Source organism: Mobula birostris, chromosome 11 (assembly GCF_030028105.1).
Source record: "Mobula birostris isolate sMobBir1 chromosome 11, sMobBir1.hap1, whole genome shotgun sequence".
In the NCBI taxonomy this organism is placed as follows: domain Eukaryota; kingdom Metazoa; phylum Chordata; class Chondrichthyes; order Myliobatiformes; family Myliobatidae; genus Mobula; species Mobula birostris.
The window spans coordinates 55,600,073-55,620,682 of record NC_092380.1 but is presented as its reverse complement, the minus strand read 5'-3'; the positions used below and the strand labels follow the sequence as shown (position 1 = coordinate 55,620,682).

General features: G+C 41.3%; 1 protein-coding gene across 1 annotated transcript in view; it reads right to left on the bottom strand.

Moving 5' to 3' along the window:
- Window positions 1-20,610, bottom strand: part of trpm5 (transient receptor potential cation channel, subfamily M, member 5) — a 103,470-nt gene that overhangs the window by 71,245 nt on the left and 11,615 nt on the right. Inside the window, exons 2-7 of the mRNA XM_072271364.1 lie at window positions 15,070-15,244; window positions 9,577-9,757; window positions 6,385-6,551; window positions 4,947-5,118; window positions 2,375-2,439; window positions 1,806-1,991 (exon numbers count right to left, since the gene is read on the bottom strand). Coding sequence (XP_072127465.1) covers window positions 1,806-1,991; window positions 2,375-2,439; window positions 4,947-5,118; window positions 6,385-6,551; window positions 9,577-9,757; window positions 15,070-15,244 — 946 coding nt within the window. The remainder of the gene's footprint in view (window positions 1-1,805; window positions 1,992-2,374; window positions 2,440-4,946; window positions 5,119-6,384; window positions 6,552-9,576; window positions 9,758-15,069; window positions 15,245-20,610) is intronic.

Sequence of the window (20,610 nt, the reverse complement as noted above, 5' to 3'; positions counted from 1 at the left end):
TGTCCCGTATTTACCGGGACATCCCATATATTGGGCTAAATTGGTTTGTCCCATATTTCCCCCGCTAAGGTAGAGCGTTCCTATGAATCCTTTCGTGCTGAAATAGCGTGAAGCGCAGAAGCAATTACCATTAATTTACATGGGAAAAATTTTTGAGCATTCCCAGACCCAAAAAATAACCTACCAAATCATACCAAATAACACATAAAACCGAAAAAAAATAACACTAACATATAGTAAAAGTAGGAATGATATGATAAATACACAGCCTATATAAAGTAGAAATAATATATGTACAGCTTAGTTGGGAAGATGAAGGCAAAACCGATATGTGGGGAAAAAAATTGGCACATGCGCGCATGCGGACAGCACGCATGGGCAAACAGGTGCCCGCGCAAGGCTTCATGGTCATGGTAGTCTTCCCTGGGGTAAAGTGTCCTAGGATTTGACTGCTACTTTTGTCCCTTATTTGGGAGTGAGAAAGTTGGCAACCCTAACTGTAAAAGACATGTTGAGGTGAGTTTAGCCCTACTTGAACACCCCCCCGTCGGCCGGTCCGCAAGAATATTAAATATTAAACCGGTCCGTGGTGCAAAAAAGGTTGGGGACCCCTGAGTAAGGGCATTGAAGATTACAGGGAGAAGGCATGAGAATGGGGTTGAGAAGGATAATAAATCAGCCATGATCAAATGGTGGAGCAGACATGATGGGCTGAATGGCCTAATTCTGGTCCTATATCTTATGGTCATATATTTTTGTAGAATATTTACCATTAGGCCATAATAATCCATGATGATAAATTTTGCTGCAATGAATAAGTAGGCCACATGCTTCTAATGAAATCAGTATATGAATGCAATGGAGAAACAGTGGGATCTCACTTACACATACACACGTTATCAGCAATGGCAAAACACCACAGATTAGGTCAAATCCACTCCATAAAATAAGCAAACAAAGCACTGGACTGGAATTAAAAATACAGAGAAACAATATTAAGCTTGTAGAGAACTTGGGTAACACCAGACACGTCTAATTCCCCATTACTAACGGACATGGATAGCCTGGCCAAGTTGCTAAAATAAGATTTACCAAGACACCAGAACTGAGAAGTTGTTTTTCAAATAATAATACTGAACAAGTTGAGTTTCTGTAGAAATTCGGAAATAGCGAGTATGATGGAATTTAAGATTATACAGGAACTTTGATCAAGTCGATCTGAAGAAGAATTTTTTTTTTGGGTAATACCAGAACTGGGGGCATAGACAATAAGTGGTTACTGATAAATCCAGCAAGGAATATTAGAATTTCTTCTCTACCCAGATACAATATTAGTTTCACAAGGAGAAGTAGAGATGAGTGGCACTGCCACTTCAGTGATAATTTGATGGGCACAGGAGAGAGAAAGGAGAAGAAAAACACATCAATGCAATTAAATGAAGACAATATGAAGAAAGCAAAAGAAAAGCCCTTGAAGGAACAGGGTGTGTTCAGTAGCATAAACTGTTTTGGCTTCTCACATTAAAGAATTTTGCAGCAGCAAGCCCTTGAATAAGATGCCTCATTAACATGAGGACAATCAATTTCTAACCACAGATCTTTGTCACAAAGGAAGGGATATGGAACAAAGCCAGATACAACAGAGTTTGGATACGGACAAGCACATTTCCGTTGTGCCGAAGGTACTGAAGGGATAACTCATGTTCTTAATTATGATTCAAAGAAAAGTTGGCAAAAAAGGCATGGGGCATTGCTTGTCAAGAATTAGACAATGCTTAGTTCACCAGTCAGTGTATCACTTTTACCAGTTTAGTCCACTTGAGAATCTTCTCTTTGGTGAAGATTTCTCTGGGGAATTTTTCTTGAAGCTGTTCTTCTACAATTTCAGGTGCCACAGATCCATGCATCAATGAAGCAATAACATCAGCTATACCTCCTGATCCAGCCAGAATCAGCCATGGTACAGAATTTTCTACCCCCTGGTGCAATTTCTGCAATATAAATTCAAGCACACTTATCAACGCGCTGCTGACGTGTTAAGAGCAGTCGTTGAATATACTTCTTTATCTATTGTTCTATGTGATGAAGCCACCCAAATTTGTTTTACCACCAACAACATAACAGAAAATTAATCCGTTTGCCTGCTCACTTTGCATGTCTTCCCCATTAGCTCTATATTTCATATTTTTCATAACCTCCTTACAAATTTGAATTTTGTCTACAGGAGTTCTCATAATAATCCATTTTCCCCATATTTCTCTCCCATAACAATTGTCTCTAAATACATGCCTATTAACTCTATTATCCATCTAAATAATTTCTTAAGGCTGGGTTGGTGCAATAAAGTTGAGCTAACAAGAAAGTAGGATGTTACCTGCAACATTTCTGGATGACCATGTATGAGAACACAAAGCACAGGAATTTCAATGCTGCCTGTACCTTCAAAAGAGTAAAAAACTGAATTAAAGCACACTGCAAACTTAGAAGTTTTGTCTCCAAACACATCACTTAGAGTTCAAAGGATGATTTAAGAGGTGGTGATCTTCATGTAATAATATCTGCTCAATTCCATTGAATGGTTGGTGAAGCATTTAGTTATTTGGCTTTTTTAGATGGTTGTGAAACAATTGAAAGGTCTGTTGATAATATTTAATACATTTCTTTCATAATGCAGATAGTGTCTGTATAAGAGAAACAAGAATATTGATGAATTTCTCCTCTCCTTGATAAAAGAGTCTATTAAAAGGCAATTTGGTATATTTTAAATGACTGTCTAATGGATGAGAGCCCTCACCACTTTGTGCCTCCCACCAGACTGACAGGGAGAGACCACCAGAATGGCTGGAAGAGGAAACAGAATGCCACTCAGCTTTGTCACATTGATGAGTTGAACTTGATATCGGAATACTTTTCATACACCAGAGTGAGATATTCAGCTTTCTATCTGAAAACTAAAACCTGCCTTACATGACCATTCCTTATAGAACCAGGGTCACGCATTGAGACAAACATTGACTGCTGTCACCTTGGCGTAAAATGCACTCTTTGTCACTTTGTCGAACACCTCAGCTCCATCCATAGAAAGCAGAATTTCCCAGTGGTCAACCATTTCAATCCCTATCCCATGCCCGTTTCTATGTGTCGGTCCATGGCCTCCACTTCAGCCACAATGAGGGCAATCTCAAGTTGGAGGAGCAACACCTCATATTCTGTCTAGGTAGCCTCCAACCTGATGGCATGAATGTTGATTTCTCCATCTTCCAGTAATTTTCTCTTCTTCATTTCCTCACTCTGGCATCTCACCTATTCTTTTCACTTGCTTATCACCTTCCCTTCCTCCCTTGATCCTAACTCCTCTCCTCTCCTTTCCATCCTGGTGAAGAGCCTCAGCCCGAAACGCCGACTGCTTATTCATTTCCAAAGATGTTGCCTGACCTACTGAATTCCGCCAGTACTTTTTGTGTGCTGCTCTGGATTTCTAGCATCTAAAGGATCTCTTGTGTTTATGGAGGAGGGGAGGAGAAGATGGCGGTGCGACGCAGCGCGCGCGGCCACTCCGAAATTATATCGTATTTGTAAGTAGGGGCCATGCACAATCCTGATTTGATGGAGACAGATGTGAGAAGCAAGGAGGAACACCTGGAGAAACTTCTGAAATGCCTGCTCCGCTGCCGCTGCTACTGTGCGATCGAGAATCTCCAGAGAGGAAGGCCCCAAATCCTCGGCTTTGCCAATTGCCTGTTGCTGGGGCCGGGGTCGAAGCGCTTAACAGAGATGGTGCTCGGTGCTCGGTGTCGGAGGGCTGGTCGGAGGCTCGAAGTTTTCCAACAGACTCAAGAGTCGGCTGTGGTCAGGTGCTTCCAGGATGCTGCATCGGCAAGTTTGCGGCGCTAGAAGCTCATGGCAGGGAGAGCCTTTTTTCTTCCTTCTACCATCTGCGTGAGATGATGGGACTTTCAAGAGACTTTGAGACTTTTTTTTACCGTGCCCATGGTCTGTTCTTTATCAAATTACAGTATTGCTTTGCACTGTTGTAACTATATGTTATAATTATGTGGTTTTTGTCTGTGTTTTTTTAGTCTTGGTTTATCTTGTGTTTCTGTGATATCATTCTGGAGGAACATTGTATCACTTCTTAAGGCATGCATTGATAAATGACAATAAAAGAGGACTGCGTGTCCTCATAATCTAATCTAAAAAATACCCCTTGATCTGCTTGAAATCTACTGGTCTTCCAGCACCTGGAGCTGTCCTCTCTCAGTACTCACAGGAGTGGCAACACAGACCGTGTTCTCAAGATCAAGGTTAGACTGGGCCCGCAACCTCCTCATCCAGACAGGAGTTCTACATGAAAAATAACATGGTTCCTAAAACGTGCAGCAGATATATAGAGAATCAATTTCATGCTGCAACAGAAAATAAAAAAAAATCACTTTTAAATGCACAGGCATGAAAGCACGTTATTCTGAAATCTCTCCATCTGGTGTATGAAAGCACATAGTAAATCAAGATGACAGATGGCAAATCTGTGTCATTTAATTAAATAAGGGTGCACCTCATTTCTTACATATCCTTATGACATAGGAGTTATTGATTCCAAACACTGAGTCCATAGCAGCTCTCAAAGCAATCCCATTAATCCCAGTCCCCCCACCCCTCTTTTCTCCCTGCACAATGTTTGCCCATTAATTACCCTTGACTCTCCTTCCACCCAGTTATACCGGGGACAACTTACAGTATTCAATTAACCCACTATCCAGTGTGTATTGGAATGTGGGAGAAAACCACAGCATCCAGGGGAAAGTTATGGGGCCCCAGATAGAACCTGTTCTCACACAGCCCAGCTTGTGACAATTTCCTCTTGTCATTACATTTCCACTCACCATCTATTCATCAAAACCTTGTCATGACAGAGATGCTACACTGCTCCACATCCTCGTGCTTACCTGCATAGCCAGTCCGCTGCTCAGAAATATGCTTCAGCAGTTTCAGCCAAAGCTCTGTGGTGCCATTGGGAATCTTGTCATCCACCAGTATGAAGTGAGAGTGGTTGTTGTCCAAAGGATAGAGAGGGCCTCGTGCTGTCTCATCAACTGTGTAGACTGCTGGCCGGTGCTTCTAATTAAAGGTTAATAAAACTAATTATGAGGATATCTAGAGAAAACCAGGCCAAACCTTTGCCTGTTGTAGATGGATCTTCTATCCACCATGGCTCAGTTGCTAACCTTCAGACCCAAAGCAACACACACACACACACACTTCCCTTGCTCCAGGATAACCTTGCCAATATATATTCTTCAACCAACATACACAAACTCATAATGTTTATGTTTTATCATGCACAAATTTGGATAGTGTTTCTTATACCATTTTAGAGGTTTAAACTGGCTGTAACTTATCAATTTCCTAATGAGCTGAACAAGATTTTCTCCCCTTCCCTTGTAGACATATCTATTAACATTTTGTTTTTATATTACTCTGAACCACTGTCCAAAACTCATCTGTGGAAGAGGAGATGTTCCCATTCTCTGTGTTCTGAAGAAACAACTATAAAAAAATAATTTGGATGAAGAGAGGGTGACTTCCAGCTCTACTGACCTGCTTTGCTTCTAGCAGCTCATGTGGGAGATCCTGCGTGATGTCACTCAAAGGCCAAGTTCAGAGAACATTCCAACATTCTTTTCCAATTTATTACTTTGCACTTGTATTTCCTAATATAGTATTAGGTGCTTCTGAATTGTAAATTTATCTGAGTAAGGACAAATTTTAACATTGGCCCTGAACACTCACTGGAAAATCTGAAAACTAGTGGTGGAATTTGACTGAGTCCTTCTAGCACTGATAGTGGCAAAGTGCACACAACTGAGGTCTGACTGGCTTGGGCATACCTCAGCTTCTGTACAACAACGTGAACCCACTGGCTCATGTCAGTCATGTTGGGATGGGCTACAGAGGACAGTAGTTATACATTATGGGGATGCTCCACACTACAGCCTGCCCATCAGCCAAGTCTCAGGTACATTTTAAGTAGAGCCTTGCAGAAAGAAGGCATTTCATTTCATACTTTAGCTAAGATCTGGAGCAATTTCCCAGCCTAGGGGTTGCCTCTTCCAATCACTTGCCTTTGTAATGGGAGACCCTATTTGTGATAGGCTCAAATTCTACACCCACAAACACCATGGCGGTAAAGACTTGGACACGGTTTGCATAGTTCCGAATCTATTCCCGAGCCCTAATCACAACTGCTTTCCTGATTTATGACAGAACTGTCGATGAAACTGCATAAATATTGTACCTACTTCTCATAAATGAAAAAGTGTTCCCTAAAAACTGAAGAGGTAGGAATGAAGGGAAGTAACTTGTTTACATATTTGCATAACTGACCTTAACATTGTTCAAGGCTTCACGGTCAGAAATAGTTCCTAAAGGTGAGATTCCAATTGCAAAGACTTTGACTTTGGTGGAAGTACTAGCCAGTGCATGATCACGGACTGCTTCCCCAATGAGTTTGGTGATTCCTGCCCGCAGACCACTTGTAATTATCCAGGCTCCTACACAGTAATCATGGAGAGATTTATATGTAAATTTCAAGCAGTACAATTATTTCCACTATACAAGAACCTACTAGCTCACAAACTGAAAATCAATTTCCTCCTCATCGCCCCCCCCCCCCCGCCACCAATTATAAATCTTCTGCTCCCTTCACCTATGTGACTTTTCACTGTGGAATTCCAATCAAAGCAGAGAATTGCCAAATCTTATTGTTTCAAAGCTCATTTGACCTTTGTGCCACCACTGCCTTCTGTTTAATTTCACCCTTGTGGGGCTGTATATTAGCCCTCTTTAAGCATATCTACTTTCCCTTTGGAAGCCGTCACACAATTAGATTCTATCACAATAATGGGTAGAAGAATTCTAGGTCTGAAAATCTCTGTATGAAGAAATTGCTCATGTCACTTTTGCCCATTATTTGAAATCTGTCGTCTTGAATTTCCTCCTCTTAACAGAGAGGAAAAAGAGGTTCTTTTTCCTAGTTATATCAAAACTATGAATTTTGAATACTTATGCTCTTGCACTATTGAAATCAGACTTAGTTTCCCCAGTCACTCTACATCATTTCACTTTCCGATGTAACCTTAGTGAAGATCCTCTCTGAAAGTCTTCACCTTCCTTGTGTAGTACCCAGAGCTGTCTCCAATACTCTGGCTGATGACTAGCCTGGGATTTGCAATGGTTTACACTGATTTATTTGTTTGTAGGTTCAATCCTCCTATTTATAAGGTTGCATGTGCACTATCTGATTTTGTCTTCTCAACCTGCCTGCCGTCATGTGAATTTGCACCCATGGGCTCTGCTTCTTCAGCAGATTGCACTGATGAAACTACAGAATGGATTATGCCACCTCTCCATGCAGTTTCTCCCAAAGTGATTTCAGTTATGTCTCCTTTAAATTCTACCTGCCGTGAGTCCTTGAATTTCGCTAGTCTGCATCCTTCTAAAAGTTGCAGCATAAAAATGTCACTTTTTATATAATACGGCGAAATTTCATATTGTCAACTTAAATTCCAGAAATTAAATATAAATGGCCTTCATTTTGATGAGATAAGCAACATCATTAATGCTGATCCCCAGGAGAAAACCCACTGCAGCCTTCTTTCCAGTACATTCTAGATATTTCTCTGGCTTCTACCCCTTAGCTACCTCTTGTTACTGTTCACTCCTTAATACCACGCGCTTGTTTTCTGAATATGCCTGTTATGAACTACTATATCAAGTGACTTTGGAAGTCCTGCCATACTACTTCTAATGTACCATCTATGATTAAAAAACATAATCAGGTCAGTTGGTTTTATTAAGAAAAAATAAAGCTGTTCTAAGAGAACTAAATAATACCCCTGACTAAAATGTCTATTATACTGGTCTGTGGTATTGAAAAACCAAAGATTTCAGATACTGGAATTTTGAAGTAAAAACAGAAAAATCTGGATATACTTGACAGGCTTGACAAATGCTGCTTGATCTGTTGAGCAGTTCCAGCATTCTCTAATTCAATTAATGTCTACACAGAACACAACTCCACCACCCATTTTTAAATTGAGGAAAATAGCCTTCTAACTCTCTGTCACCTGGTTTTATCACAAATTTGAGGTGGATTGAAAGAACTGTGATTAGAGCATCTAATATCTACATTTCAGCTTTCCACTGCTGTCCAAGATAGATCCTATTCTGAGTAACCTGATAACAATCTATGTATTGCATGTTGATTCCTTCTCCCTTCTACAATCTCTTCTTTGCAAACAGCTTTTTCTGAGATGACATTGCAAAATGTTCATTCAGTGTCTCAGCAATCCTTTCTGCCTCTCAGCTATCCTTTCTGCCTCCACAAAGTTACTTGCAACATGGGCACTATAATTTCTTTGAAATAATTTTACTCATGATGTAATTTTGTTTTAAAGGTAAAGAAAGGCATTAATAAATCAGGGCACGGAATACAGTAAGTAGAATGCTATGTTGAAGTTGTACAAGACATTATAAGGCCAGATTTGGAGTATTATGGAAACCTACCTGTAGGAAAGATATCAATAAGATTGAAAAACTACAAAGAAAGTTCACAATGATGCTGCTAGAACTTGAGGACTTGTGTCATAGGGATAGAGTTGAATAGGTTAGGTCTTTATTCTCTGGAGCACTGGAGAATGAGGTATACAAAATTACCTGGGGTGTAGATAGGATAGATGCAAACAGACTTTTTCCACTGAGGCTGGGTGAGACTAGAACTAGAGTTCATAAGTTAAGGGTAAAATGTGAAATACTTAAGGGAACCAGGAGGAACTTCTTCACTCAGAGGGTGGTGGGAGTGTGGAATGAGATGTAGTGAGGATTCAAGTCGACTGCAACATTTAAGAGAAGTTTAGGTAGGTATACCGATGAGGGGGGAATACAGGGCTATGGTCCAGGTGAGGGTCGATGGGACTAGGCAGAATAACAGTTTGGCACAGATTAGATGGGCCAAAAGGCCAGTCTTTGTGTAGTAGGGCTATATGCCTATGACTCTATTTTTGGATTCCCTTTTACTCTGCTCGGACTGTTTCTTTGCTCTTGTGGCAGCCAACTTTCAATTATCCCTTGTACTCTCATTACTGAAGCTACATTTAGGCAAGATTTCTAAAAAAAACATGTTTAGTCTAATTTCAGTTTCTATTTTCTATGTGACTTACAGAGCTCTCACAGCATTTTCCTCCCTGGGATTTTACTCAGAAGGTCTCTGCTTGGCTTTATAGGTCTAACATTGTTTAATTGCTCTGTTCAACTCAACTAGACCCCTATTCAAACTATGAGCATGGCTTTATGTTAAACATTTTATTTTTATTTGGCTCTTTTCATTTCTGCCTTAATCCTCATTATAGTATGATCACTATTACCAAGAGATTCTCTCATTTCAACATGCTGTTTGTCTAATATCTCTGCCCAGAACTAGTAGATCCTGGACTACTTTCTTTTCTTGAGAGGGCTAGAAACTTTCTGATTGAAAAGTTTTTTCCTTGACACATTTTCAGAAGGTGGGAGGAAATTTACCTGTGCTTTGAGCAGCTTTCACCAAACCTTTCCGAATAGCATCCCGAAGCCACGGTTTTAACAAAACATTATCTTCTCCTCCAACAATTGACACCACTAGGTTTGGGACTGGTACATTCCACTTACGGGTCAACAAGTCAAATATGACACCTGGGGAAGTGTTACAGGGTACCTGCACGAACTAGAGTGAAATATCAAATCATTAACACAACAAAATCACCACAGTCAAATCAGAAAGAAAATAAAATTTCTTCCATTTATATAATGCCTTTAATGCAGGAAAACATCCCAAAGGCATGTAGACATTTAGGCTGATGCACTGCAGCCTTGAACAAAGGGACAGTCATTAAGGAGAGACTCCCTGGGGAAAGAAGGAGATGTTACACGGAATGTCATGGGTTGGGCTTAGTCTATTGAAGGCTCAAGCCAATTTTAAAATTCCCAGAACCAAAAGGTAAGCAAGAACATCTGTTATTTTGAAGCTGGATAATAATTTGACAATTACAGCATCCAGGCTATTAAATATCATTATTCATATTCACATAGAAACTTTCTCACAGTTTTGTAATCCTGAAAGTGATGATGTCTAATTATGTAATTTTAAGCTTGGCATTGGCCATCTTTCAGATTGTCATGGTCTGGATCAGGTTCTCTTTAAATTGACTTTGTTTGTGTTACGATCTGGACCGTTGACTCCCTGTTTTCTTTTAATTCCCCGTTTTCCCATGTCCCTCGGGCTTGGTGATTAAAGGCAATTTACTCTCGACTGAACCAGCAGTTTATAAGTCTCCGGCTTCAGCTGTTCAACGTGAGAGCGTTAACGAAGTCACTGAAGCTAGTGCGAGTCAATGTCATCTGGCCAGAGTCAACTAAGTTTCTTGCCGGAGCAAGCCAAGTCTCCTCCCGAAGCAAGTGGCAGCAAGCCACCTTCCCTTGCCAGAGCAGGTCCATCAAAGTTAACCCGCCAGGGTGAGTCAAGAGACTGCCACGGCTTGGAGCGTACTTGTGCCCAAATGTCCATCATTGTGTGGTCTCCGTATCCATGTCCTGCATCTAAAAGGGGTCCCGGCCCCGAACCCTGGAAGGGTCCTGACCCTGTGTCAAGAAGATTCCCGACTCCGTCCTGTGTCTAAGGAGGATTCCCGGCTCAGTGTTTTATGTCCTGTGTCTGAGTCTGTCCAATGAATAAGAAGAGTCCCGGCTCCATATCTTGTATTAAAGGAGGAGTCCCGGCTCAGTGTTCTATGTCCTGTGTTTGAGTTCCAAGTTCCAAGTATCAAGTCCAAGCTCTGAGGTTCAAGTATCAAGTTCTGGCTTTGAGATTCAAGTATCAAGTCCTGGCTTCGAGGTCCTTGTTCTGAGTCCTGGCTCCGAGGTCCGTGTTCCAAGTCCTGGCTCCGAGGTCCGAGTTCCGAGTCCTAGCCCAGACCCTGAGTCCCAGCCTAGTCCAGGGCCTGAGTCCTTGTCCATTACGCTTATTCCCGCTTCCGCTTTGCTCTCTCCTTGATTTCTCACTGTTCTATCCTTGCGTCATGGCTTTCCTTGTAATTTATTAATAACCACTATTTAATTAACCCTACAAAACATGTTTCTGTCCTGCATTTGGGTCCACCCTTGCTCCGCACTTGTGAAACAGATATAACAACCTATTTGAAACCAAGAGACCCATTAAGATGAGTTTATTTGCTTAGTGTTGATACACCAAACACAGTGTTCATTGAAATATTTTCTAGTTGTCGCCAACCAACTGATCGCAATCGACCGGTTGATCTTTGAGACTTTCCCAGTAGATCCCGAAAAAAAAAGAAAAATAAATACACAAGTACATTATGCCTGATAAACCTTCTGATGCAAAAGTAAATTTTATCCCTAGAGTGCATATGTGAGTTGTTTTTAACCCACACTTAGTTGCTTTCCCTGGTTATTGTGTTTCTATTTTTCCACTGCCCAGCATCGTGCATCACATGTGTGCTGACATCATGTGATTATTGCCGCTGTCTGTTAAATTTCCATGGAGCATGGGAGAGCTGAGAAAATGTTTAAGATAAATGAACAAATGGGCAAACTGTCCAATGGTGAAAGAAAACAACACGTGTGGGTAAAAATGATTCACTTATGCATTTATGAGGGATTCTAAAGATGCTGGAAATTCAAGCAACACACATCAAAGTTGCTGGTGAACGCAGCAGGCCAGGCAGCATCTCTAGGAAGAGGTACAGTCGACGTTTCAGTCCTGAAGAAGGGTCTTAGCCTGAAATGTCGACTGTACCTCTCCCTAGAGATGCTGCCTGGCCTGCTGCGTTCACCAGCAACTTTGATGTGTGTCACTTATGCATTCATGGCTTAACTAGAACATTTCTCAGTATAGCGCAAACCTCTGCTGAGGAGTAATTGTTGAAATCTGTAATTCAGATAACGTAATTGCAAAATGCAGTCCTCATTGGCATAAAAATTTGATCAACTTTAATTGGTATTGACTCTATTATGCTGTTATTTATATTACGTCAGTTATGCAAAAGTTTGATCAGTTGTACTGCTTTTTCTTTCTTTCTTTTGAATTTTTTGCCTTTGATAGCGTGAACTCATGTTTAGCATTTCGGCTAGTGTGCTAGTAATTAGCATTAATTTTAGTTTTTACTGAAAAGTTAGCGCCTCCCTCTCTCTTTTGATTTAGCCGTAGTATTTTTTTCAGCGTAGCTTGTGCTGCATCAAAGTGACCAATTAGATTAGATAAGAGTACAGACTGTCGCAAACATCAATATACGGCACTTGCTGGTGATATCCTGCAAGGCCGCTAGCTAGCATGGCGCAAGCTCCACGAAAGAAGGCAAAAACGTACAAATTCCATCCAGAATGGGAAGAGGAATTTCTATTTACCTTGGTGAAAGACAAGTGTGTATGTATGTTGTGCCACCAAACACAAGCACTGACTAAAAGAGGGAATCTGGAGTGGCACCACAACACCAATAACCAGAAATTTAAAGACACCTACTCCCCAAAGAGCGCAATCTGTGCCAGGAAAGTTGAGGAGCTGAAATCGGGGTTGAAGGCCCAGCAAACGTTTTTCACAAAACATGCTGCTCAAAATAAGGTTGCTATTGAAGCATCATTTCGTGTAAGTCACCTTTTGGCTAAGCTCAAGGAGCCTTTTACAGATGGCAATTTTTTCAAGGAAGCAATGGCCACTACCGCAGAGACTGTTTTTAATGACTTTAAAAACAAAACGACATCAAAACCGCAATACGTAATATACCGCTTGGCCCTGCAACAGTGACAAAAGAGGGTGGAGCCACTGTCAGCGGACATAGATCAACAAGTGTTAAAGGACTTATCACTCTGTGAATATTTTTCACTACAGTTCAATGAATCCCTGGATGTAATGCAAACAGTTCAGCTTGTTGTATTTGTCAGTATGGCTTTCCAGGATTTTACAACAGAGGAGGACTTCCTCACTCTTTAGCACTTAAAGGAGAGAATGAGAGATGAGGATATTTACAATGAGTTTAAAAAATATATCAGTGAAAATGACATCCTCATTCATAAACTGGTGGCAATTACTACTGATGGGGCCCCAGCAATGCGTGGTGTTGTGCGTTGGTTTTATAGCACTGTGCCGTTATGACCCTGATTTTCCCAGCTTCCTGGATTATCACTCTGTGATTCATCAGCAGGCCTTGGCTGGGAAGGTCATGGACATTTTTGTCATGTAATGACACTGGTGGTCAAACTGATAAACTTGATTCGAGCAAAAGCGCTTCAGCACCGCTTATTCAAGGCATTGTTGGATGAGCTCGATGCCACTTACGGAGACATATTTCTTCATGCTGATGTTCGGTGGTTGAGTCGCGACAAGGTGCTGCAATGACTTGTTGACCTGCTGCCTGAGATAAAGACTTTTCTGTCAACAAGAAATGAGGAGCACGAGGAACGGTCAGATGATGAGTGGCTACTGGATTTAGGGTTTCTGACAGACGTAATGGCTAAATTAAACGCACTTAACAACGAGCTCGTGGGAAAAAACCGACACCTGCCCCACATGTTAAGCGCAGTAAATGCGTTTAAGGCCAAGCTTCAGTATTTGGGTTTCAAATTTAAAGAACGGGAGGCTGACACACTTTCTGGACTTGGAGAAAATGTTACAGGCCATCAAGGAAAAAATGCTTTTCGCCCTGAGCAGTACTGTGCTTACCTAGACAAACTGGCAATAGAGTTCGATCGGCATTTTGGGGAGATAAACGTCATGAAAGATATTGCTGCATTTATTTCAAACCCATTTCTGTCGATTGATATAGAACAGATAGCAGCCAAATTCCAGCAAGTATTTGGTGTGCCAAGTGATATCGAAATGGAAATAATTAATTTGCAAAATGACATCGAGCTTAAAGCAAGATCAAGGGGCGGTGACTTTTGGGAGCTTGTTAGCAGGGAGAAGTTTCCTCATCTCACCACATGTGAACAAAAAGTCAGTGCCTACTTTGGGTCAACTTATCTGTGTGAAATTGCATTTTCACTGATGAAAATTATTAAATCTAAGTACAGGAGCTGTCTTACTGACAGACACCTCACAGACTGTCTCAGACTGGCTGTCTGTAGTTATGAGCCAAATTTCAGGGAACTAGCAGAAAGTATTCAGCCCCAGTCATCACACTGAGTGCAACAGTCAATTTTTATTCATTTATTTTTCATGTTGAAATAAAATTAAATAATGAAACAGAATTAAATGTACAAAGTATTGTAATATTTATAAAGAAAGACAGCTATGGCCTGTTTGATATGCTAGTTACAGTGTTTTCTCGGTTGAATTAATTTGAAAGTTTGACAAAAGCATTTTATGTAATTCAAATACAATTAACCCAAATAAAAGGCCTCAAGTTGGAAGTACAATCTGAGCTGTTTTATCTCTAAATGATTTAGCAGGCAGATCTTGCCTTTCACTAAGGCCGAAGTAGGGGATCTTGGGCTTAAAAAGGTTGACAACCACTATTCTACACTAATTGTATTACCTCTTTTCCAGTACAGAAACAAGATTGACATGGGAAACAGGTGGAAAATGGCCATGGGATATCTTCTTATCTCAAACCATCCACTACAAAATTCATGATGGATTGGGAAGCTCTGTGAGTTATAAGCATTGGAGTTTAGTATGTTACTCTTCTGGAGAACCATTAATCTTTTTACATTAAATAACAAAATCACTCCCAAGAGGAACGATCTGAATAGGTTTAAAAGATCGAATTTCAAAGTACATTTATTATCAGAGAATTATAAATAATACAACCTTGAGATTTGTTTGCTCACATGTAACCACAAACCAAGTAATCCAAAAGAACCCAATTAAAGAAAAATAAATAAAAAAAATAAAAGACCAACACCCAATATGCAAGAGAAAAAAAAGCACAAATCATGCAAACAATTGAAGTAAACAACAACAACTCCACAGATCCAAGTTTGGGTTATCAAGGAGTCTCTAATCCAATTGGTTTTGTTCCATACCTTGCCATACTTTTTTCCAAATCCAAAAAACTCAATTTCTCCGGTGTTGCAAATGGATTCATCTTTTATAGGATCTTCAGCACTATGAACACTGTATCTTTTCATTGTTCGTTCCTGTCCTGTGTCCTCTATTTCTTCCATTTGAGAGTACAGACATTGACATGAGCTCTCACCACTAAAGAAAAACACAAATAAGCCATTACAAATACAACAAGCTTGCTCCAAAACTAACCTTCCTGCCTGGATTGGCTTGCTTCATGTTGTCATTTTAAGTCATGTGATGGGATCACACACCAGAGAGTTTAGATCAGAGTGTGTAAACCACACAATGATCTAAACAAAATGCAAGGATTTAAGATTGTATTCCATTTTCAGACTGGAACAAGGCTGTTCTGGTTTTGAGGACGCAAGACTATGAATGTTAAAACCTGGAGCCATAAAGAGCTGGAGGAACTCATCTGATCAGGCAGCATCTGTGGAGAGAAATGGACAAATCAGCATTTTGGAGTGTGATACTTTAACTGGACATCTTCAGGTATGACTTGAGTAGTAAATCCTCCAGTGGTGAGTCAAGCCCTATGGATCCTACTTATTTATTAATGGCAGCTAACAGACCTTCTGAGCATTGCTACTAGAGTCGATGTTATTCTGATATTACATTTATTACGATTAGGAAAAGGGGAGGTGCAACGTGACCTGGGTGTCATTATACACCAGTCATTGAAAGTGGGCATGCAGGTACAGCAGGCGGTGAAAAAGGCGAATGGTATGCTGGCATTTATAGCAAGAGGATTCGAGTACAAGAGCAGGGAGGTACTACTGCAGTTGTACAAGGCCTTGGTGAGACCGCACCTGGAGTATTGTGTGCAGTTTTGGTCCCCTAATCTGAGGAAAGACATCCTTGCCATAGAGGGAGTACAGAGAAGGTTCACCAGATTGATTCCTGGGATGGCAGGACTTTCATATGAAGAAAGAATGGATGAACTGGGCTTGTACTCGTTGGAATTTAGAAGATTGAGGGGGGATCTGATTGAAACATATAAGATCCTAAAGGGATTGGACAGGCTAGATGCAGGAAGATTGTTCCCGATGTTGGGGAAGTCCAGAACGAGGGGTCACAGTTTGAGGATAGAGGGGAAGCCTTTTAGGACTGAGATTAGGAAAAACTTCTTCACACAGAGAGTGGTGAATCTGTGGAATTCTCTGCCACAGGAAACAGTTGAGGCCAGTTCATTGGCTATATTTAAGAGGGAGTTAGATATGGCCCTTGTGGCTACGGGGGTCAGGGGGTATGGAGGGAAGGCTGGGGCGGTGTTCTGAGTTGGATGATCAGCCATGATCATAATAAATGGCGGTGCATGCTCGAAGGGCCGAATGGCCTACTCCTGCACCTATTTTCTATGTCTCTATGTTTCTATTTCAAGATCTACAAACATCTATGCTTTCTAAAGTACCAGTTAGTCTTCACATAGGCCTAAATTTACAGCACATATGGAAGCCATTTACCCCAGAGGCTTGTTACAGGCCTGTTATCTGTTTAATCCCATTCATTCTCCAAAAAAATCCACTTTAAGTATTTTAAATCAAGAAGAAACGTAGAGTGATGTGTTGTTGCTTAATGTAATCACAGTCGCTGTAGGAACTTGTCCCGCTGTGTGCGAGATGTAAGTCATTGCAACCAGAGGAAAATTAGATAATGAAACAAACGGGGCTACTTACTTTACTGACTCACGTTAAATTCACGTATCTACTTGTGTGCAACTTGTTCCCACCTCTTATTTTTAAAACACTACACACCCATCCCTTTTGATAAATATCCTTATGTGATAGCCTTAAGTTAGGAATCCAAAGATTCGCACCAAGTTGGTACATAAGCACAGTATTAAAGGAGTCACATCCAGATCTCTTGCAGTTTGTCAGGATGGAGGGACTTTCTGGCTGGATATAGTGATGATGAATATTCCTTAAAAACGACACTGCTTTGTGGCTAAGCAACAGTGGGAGCATGTTGGCTTTGGTGAGTGACGAGGGAAGATTAGCGAGTCGTTAAGTTATGTTCTCTTGAACACATTTTGTAGCAACACATTTGACCCTAATGTAGGATCACTCAAATTCAACTCACGATTAATGGGTTAATCATTTAAACCGCAGTAACTCCATGCATCCGCAAGAGGGCCACAACCTTGTTGTGATTCAGAGCATTGCGTGCCTCAATGACCCAGAGAGCCCTGTTGGTTGGAGTCAGGGCTTTATGCTTTGGCTCAAGGTAGGGTCACCCATGCCAAACAGGTCAAAGGGTAGAGGCCAGACTAAGAGTGGTCCACTGGTCCTCCAGGTGCGGGGGGAGTTTGGCTCAGGGCAAACAACCCTAAACGGTTTTTAAAAATTGTTATGGAAACAGCAATGAAGAATCCTTCTACATCTGAGTGTGATGGTAGTCCTGAGTCCTCGCCCCAGATTTGCACGACTGACAATAGTGAAGACCAAGAGGAACCTACAGGCATGATGAAGGAAGTCCTGAACACTGCCAGAGATGGAAGTCCTTCATTGCTGCCCTAAACACCAGCAGCAAAACGGACAGTAAATAAGCACTATAGATGGCAAGGAGGCTGTCATTTCAAATTACTACCGAAGAATTTGTGTGCTGCTCAAATTAATGTGAGTTTATACATGCTGCAAACTTATCAACTAACATTCACACACAAACGCTCTCAAGAGGAAGGATCAGATGTGCTCCTGCTGATATACACCTGGCCTGTCACGAACGTACAGGCAATGCAGGACACAAGACCTGTAATTTTATAAATGCAGTCATTGTATCTTGGATCTATGCACATGAGATGCAAAAAAGAAATGTCCCAAAGATTTGCATTTTGCTGTGCATTTCTTGTAAATTGCACAGGTGCATCATCGCCAGAGGAAATAAATTTGCATCCCTTTTGTTTGACCTTTGCAGTCACTTTCCATGGTGCTCAGACAATAAAGGGACAGTGGGTTATTACATTTTTGCAATCCACCTTTTGAAAAGAATGAATCTGGGAGGCAAATGACAGTACAAATAGGCGCAGAGACAACACACTTTGTTCTCAATTAGAACAGTTAGATTTGACCATCTCATTTTCTCAAGGAAATCAAGCTCAAGGAGTTAATGCAGACAATATTTTGTATTATGTGGGGAGGGGGGGAGTGGTTGTGTTCCAAGAAAACAAACAATAATTGTGATTTTCTACAATGTGAAGCCCCATTATCTGAGTAAACATGAGGAAATCTGCAGATGCTGGAATTTCAAGCAACACACATAAAAGTTGCTGGTGGAACGCAGCAGGCCAGGCAGCATCTCTAGGAAGAGGTACAGTCGATGTTTTGAGCCGAGACCCTTCGTCAGGACTAACTGAAAGAAGAGCTAGTAAAAGATTTGAAAGTGGGAGGGGGAGGGGGAGATCTAAAATGATAGGAGAAGACAGGAGGGGGAGGGAAGGAGCCAAGAGCTGGACAGGTGATTGGCAAAAGGGATATGAGAGGATCATGGGACAGGAGGCCTAGGGAGAAAGAAAAAGGGGAGGGGGGAAACCCAAAGAATGGGCAAGGGGTATAGTGAGAAGGACAGAGGGAGAAAAAGGATAGAGAGAAAAAGAATGTGTGTATATAAATAAATAATGGATGGGGTACGAGGGGGAGGTGGGGCATTAGTGGAAGTTTGAGAAGTCAATGTTCATGTCATCAGGTTGGAGGCTACCCAGCCGGAATATAAGGTGTTGTTCCTCTAACCTGAGTGTGGCTTCATCTTTACAGTAGAGGAGGCCATGAATAGACATATCAGAATGGGAATGGGACGTGGAATTAAAATGTGTGGCCACTGGGAGATCCTGCTTTCTCTGGCGGACAGAGCGTAGGTGTTCAGCAAAACAATCTCCCAGTCTGCGTCGGGTCTCGTCAATATATAGAAGGCCACATCGGGAGCACCGGACGCAGTATATCACCCCAGCCAACTCACAGGTGAAGTGTCGCCTCACCTGGAGGACTGTCTGGGGCCCTGAATGGTAGTGAGGGAGGGAATGTAAGGGCATGTGTAGCACTTGTTCTGCTTACAAGGATAAGTGCCAGGAGGGAGATCGGTGGGGAGGGATGGGGGGTACGAATGGATAAGGGAGTCGCGTAGGGAGCGATCCCTGTGGAAAGCAGAGAGAGAGGAGGGAGGGAAAGATGTGCTTAGTGGTGGGATCCCGTTGGAGGTGGTGGAAGTTATGGAGAATTATATGTTGGACCTGGACGCTGGTGGGGTGGTAGGTGAGGACAAGGGGAACCCTATTCCTAGTGGGGTGGCGGGAGGATTATCATTATCTGAGCATTTGTTGTGAAATACAGGCTGAAACAATATACATTATTTACTATCCTCTCCTCAGACATTTTTTAAGAGTGATCTAGTTTTCAATATCCCAGATTTTTTTTGTTGTGATTTTGAATTTTGTAAGGGTGAATTTCCACTACCCAAGCAACTATAGTGCAGGGCTGCCTCTTTTATTATTATAGAGACAGAAGAGACTGGAAGATACTGGAATCTGGAGCAACAAACAATCTGAAGGAACTCGGTGAGTTGAGATGCACCTACAAGGGGAAAGGAATAATTGATGTTTTGGGTCAAAATCCTGCATCATTAAGTATATTTTGAATTTTTAAAAAAAGTTGATGAAGGTACTCACTAGATAATAAGACCATAAGATATAGGAGCAGAATTAGCCCAATTGGCCCATTAAGTCTGCTCTACCATTTCATCATGGCTGATCCATTTCCCCAATCTGCTGCCTTCACCACGTATTCCTTCATGCTCTGACCAGTCAAGAATCTATCAACCTCTGCCTTAGAAATATGTAAAGATTGGCCTCTACAGCCACCTGTGGCAACAAATTCCACAGATGTTAAAATGGCTAAGGAGCTTCAGTTACAAAAGGTAATGAAACAAACTGAGTTTCATTCTCACAAATGAAAAAAAAAGTTTGGATAGAAGCAATCAAAATTGTTGAGGGGTTTAATTGATGTAAACTATTCCTCAAATGTAAGGACATTGAAAGAACAATCAGCAGAAGAGGGCTAGTTAAATGAAATACTCTATCAAAGGTGGAGGGAAAAAAGAGAAAAATCTCATTCAGGTGGATAATAGAGTCATTGAGAACCAAGGCCCTGCATATCTGTTGACCGATTCATATAGATGAGTTTCTTTCATCATCAAAATAACTCCTGCTGTTACTGGAAAGCACCCGTTGCCAATAAGCAACAGGGATATCACAAAGAGGTGACTATTTTCTCTTCTGACTTCAGGAGGAAAGCTCAAACAGGCATGGAACCAAGGGTATAGGGAATAGCAGTGAAGAGGTGAGGAAAAATGAGAAAATGGAGGGGAGGATAAGGTTACACCCTGGAAACAATGGTCAAAGAATGATAGTACTTACTAAGAAATTGGGATCGAAAAATTGGAATGTGAGCTAGTGAAACAAGTTCGAAGAGGGGACAAGGAATGCAAGTGTTTTCCATACCCAACTCCAC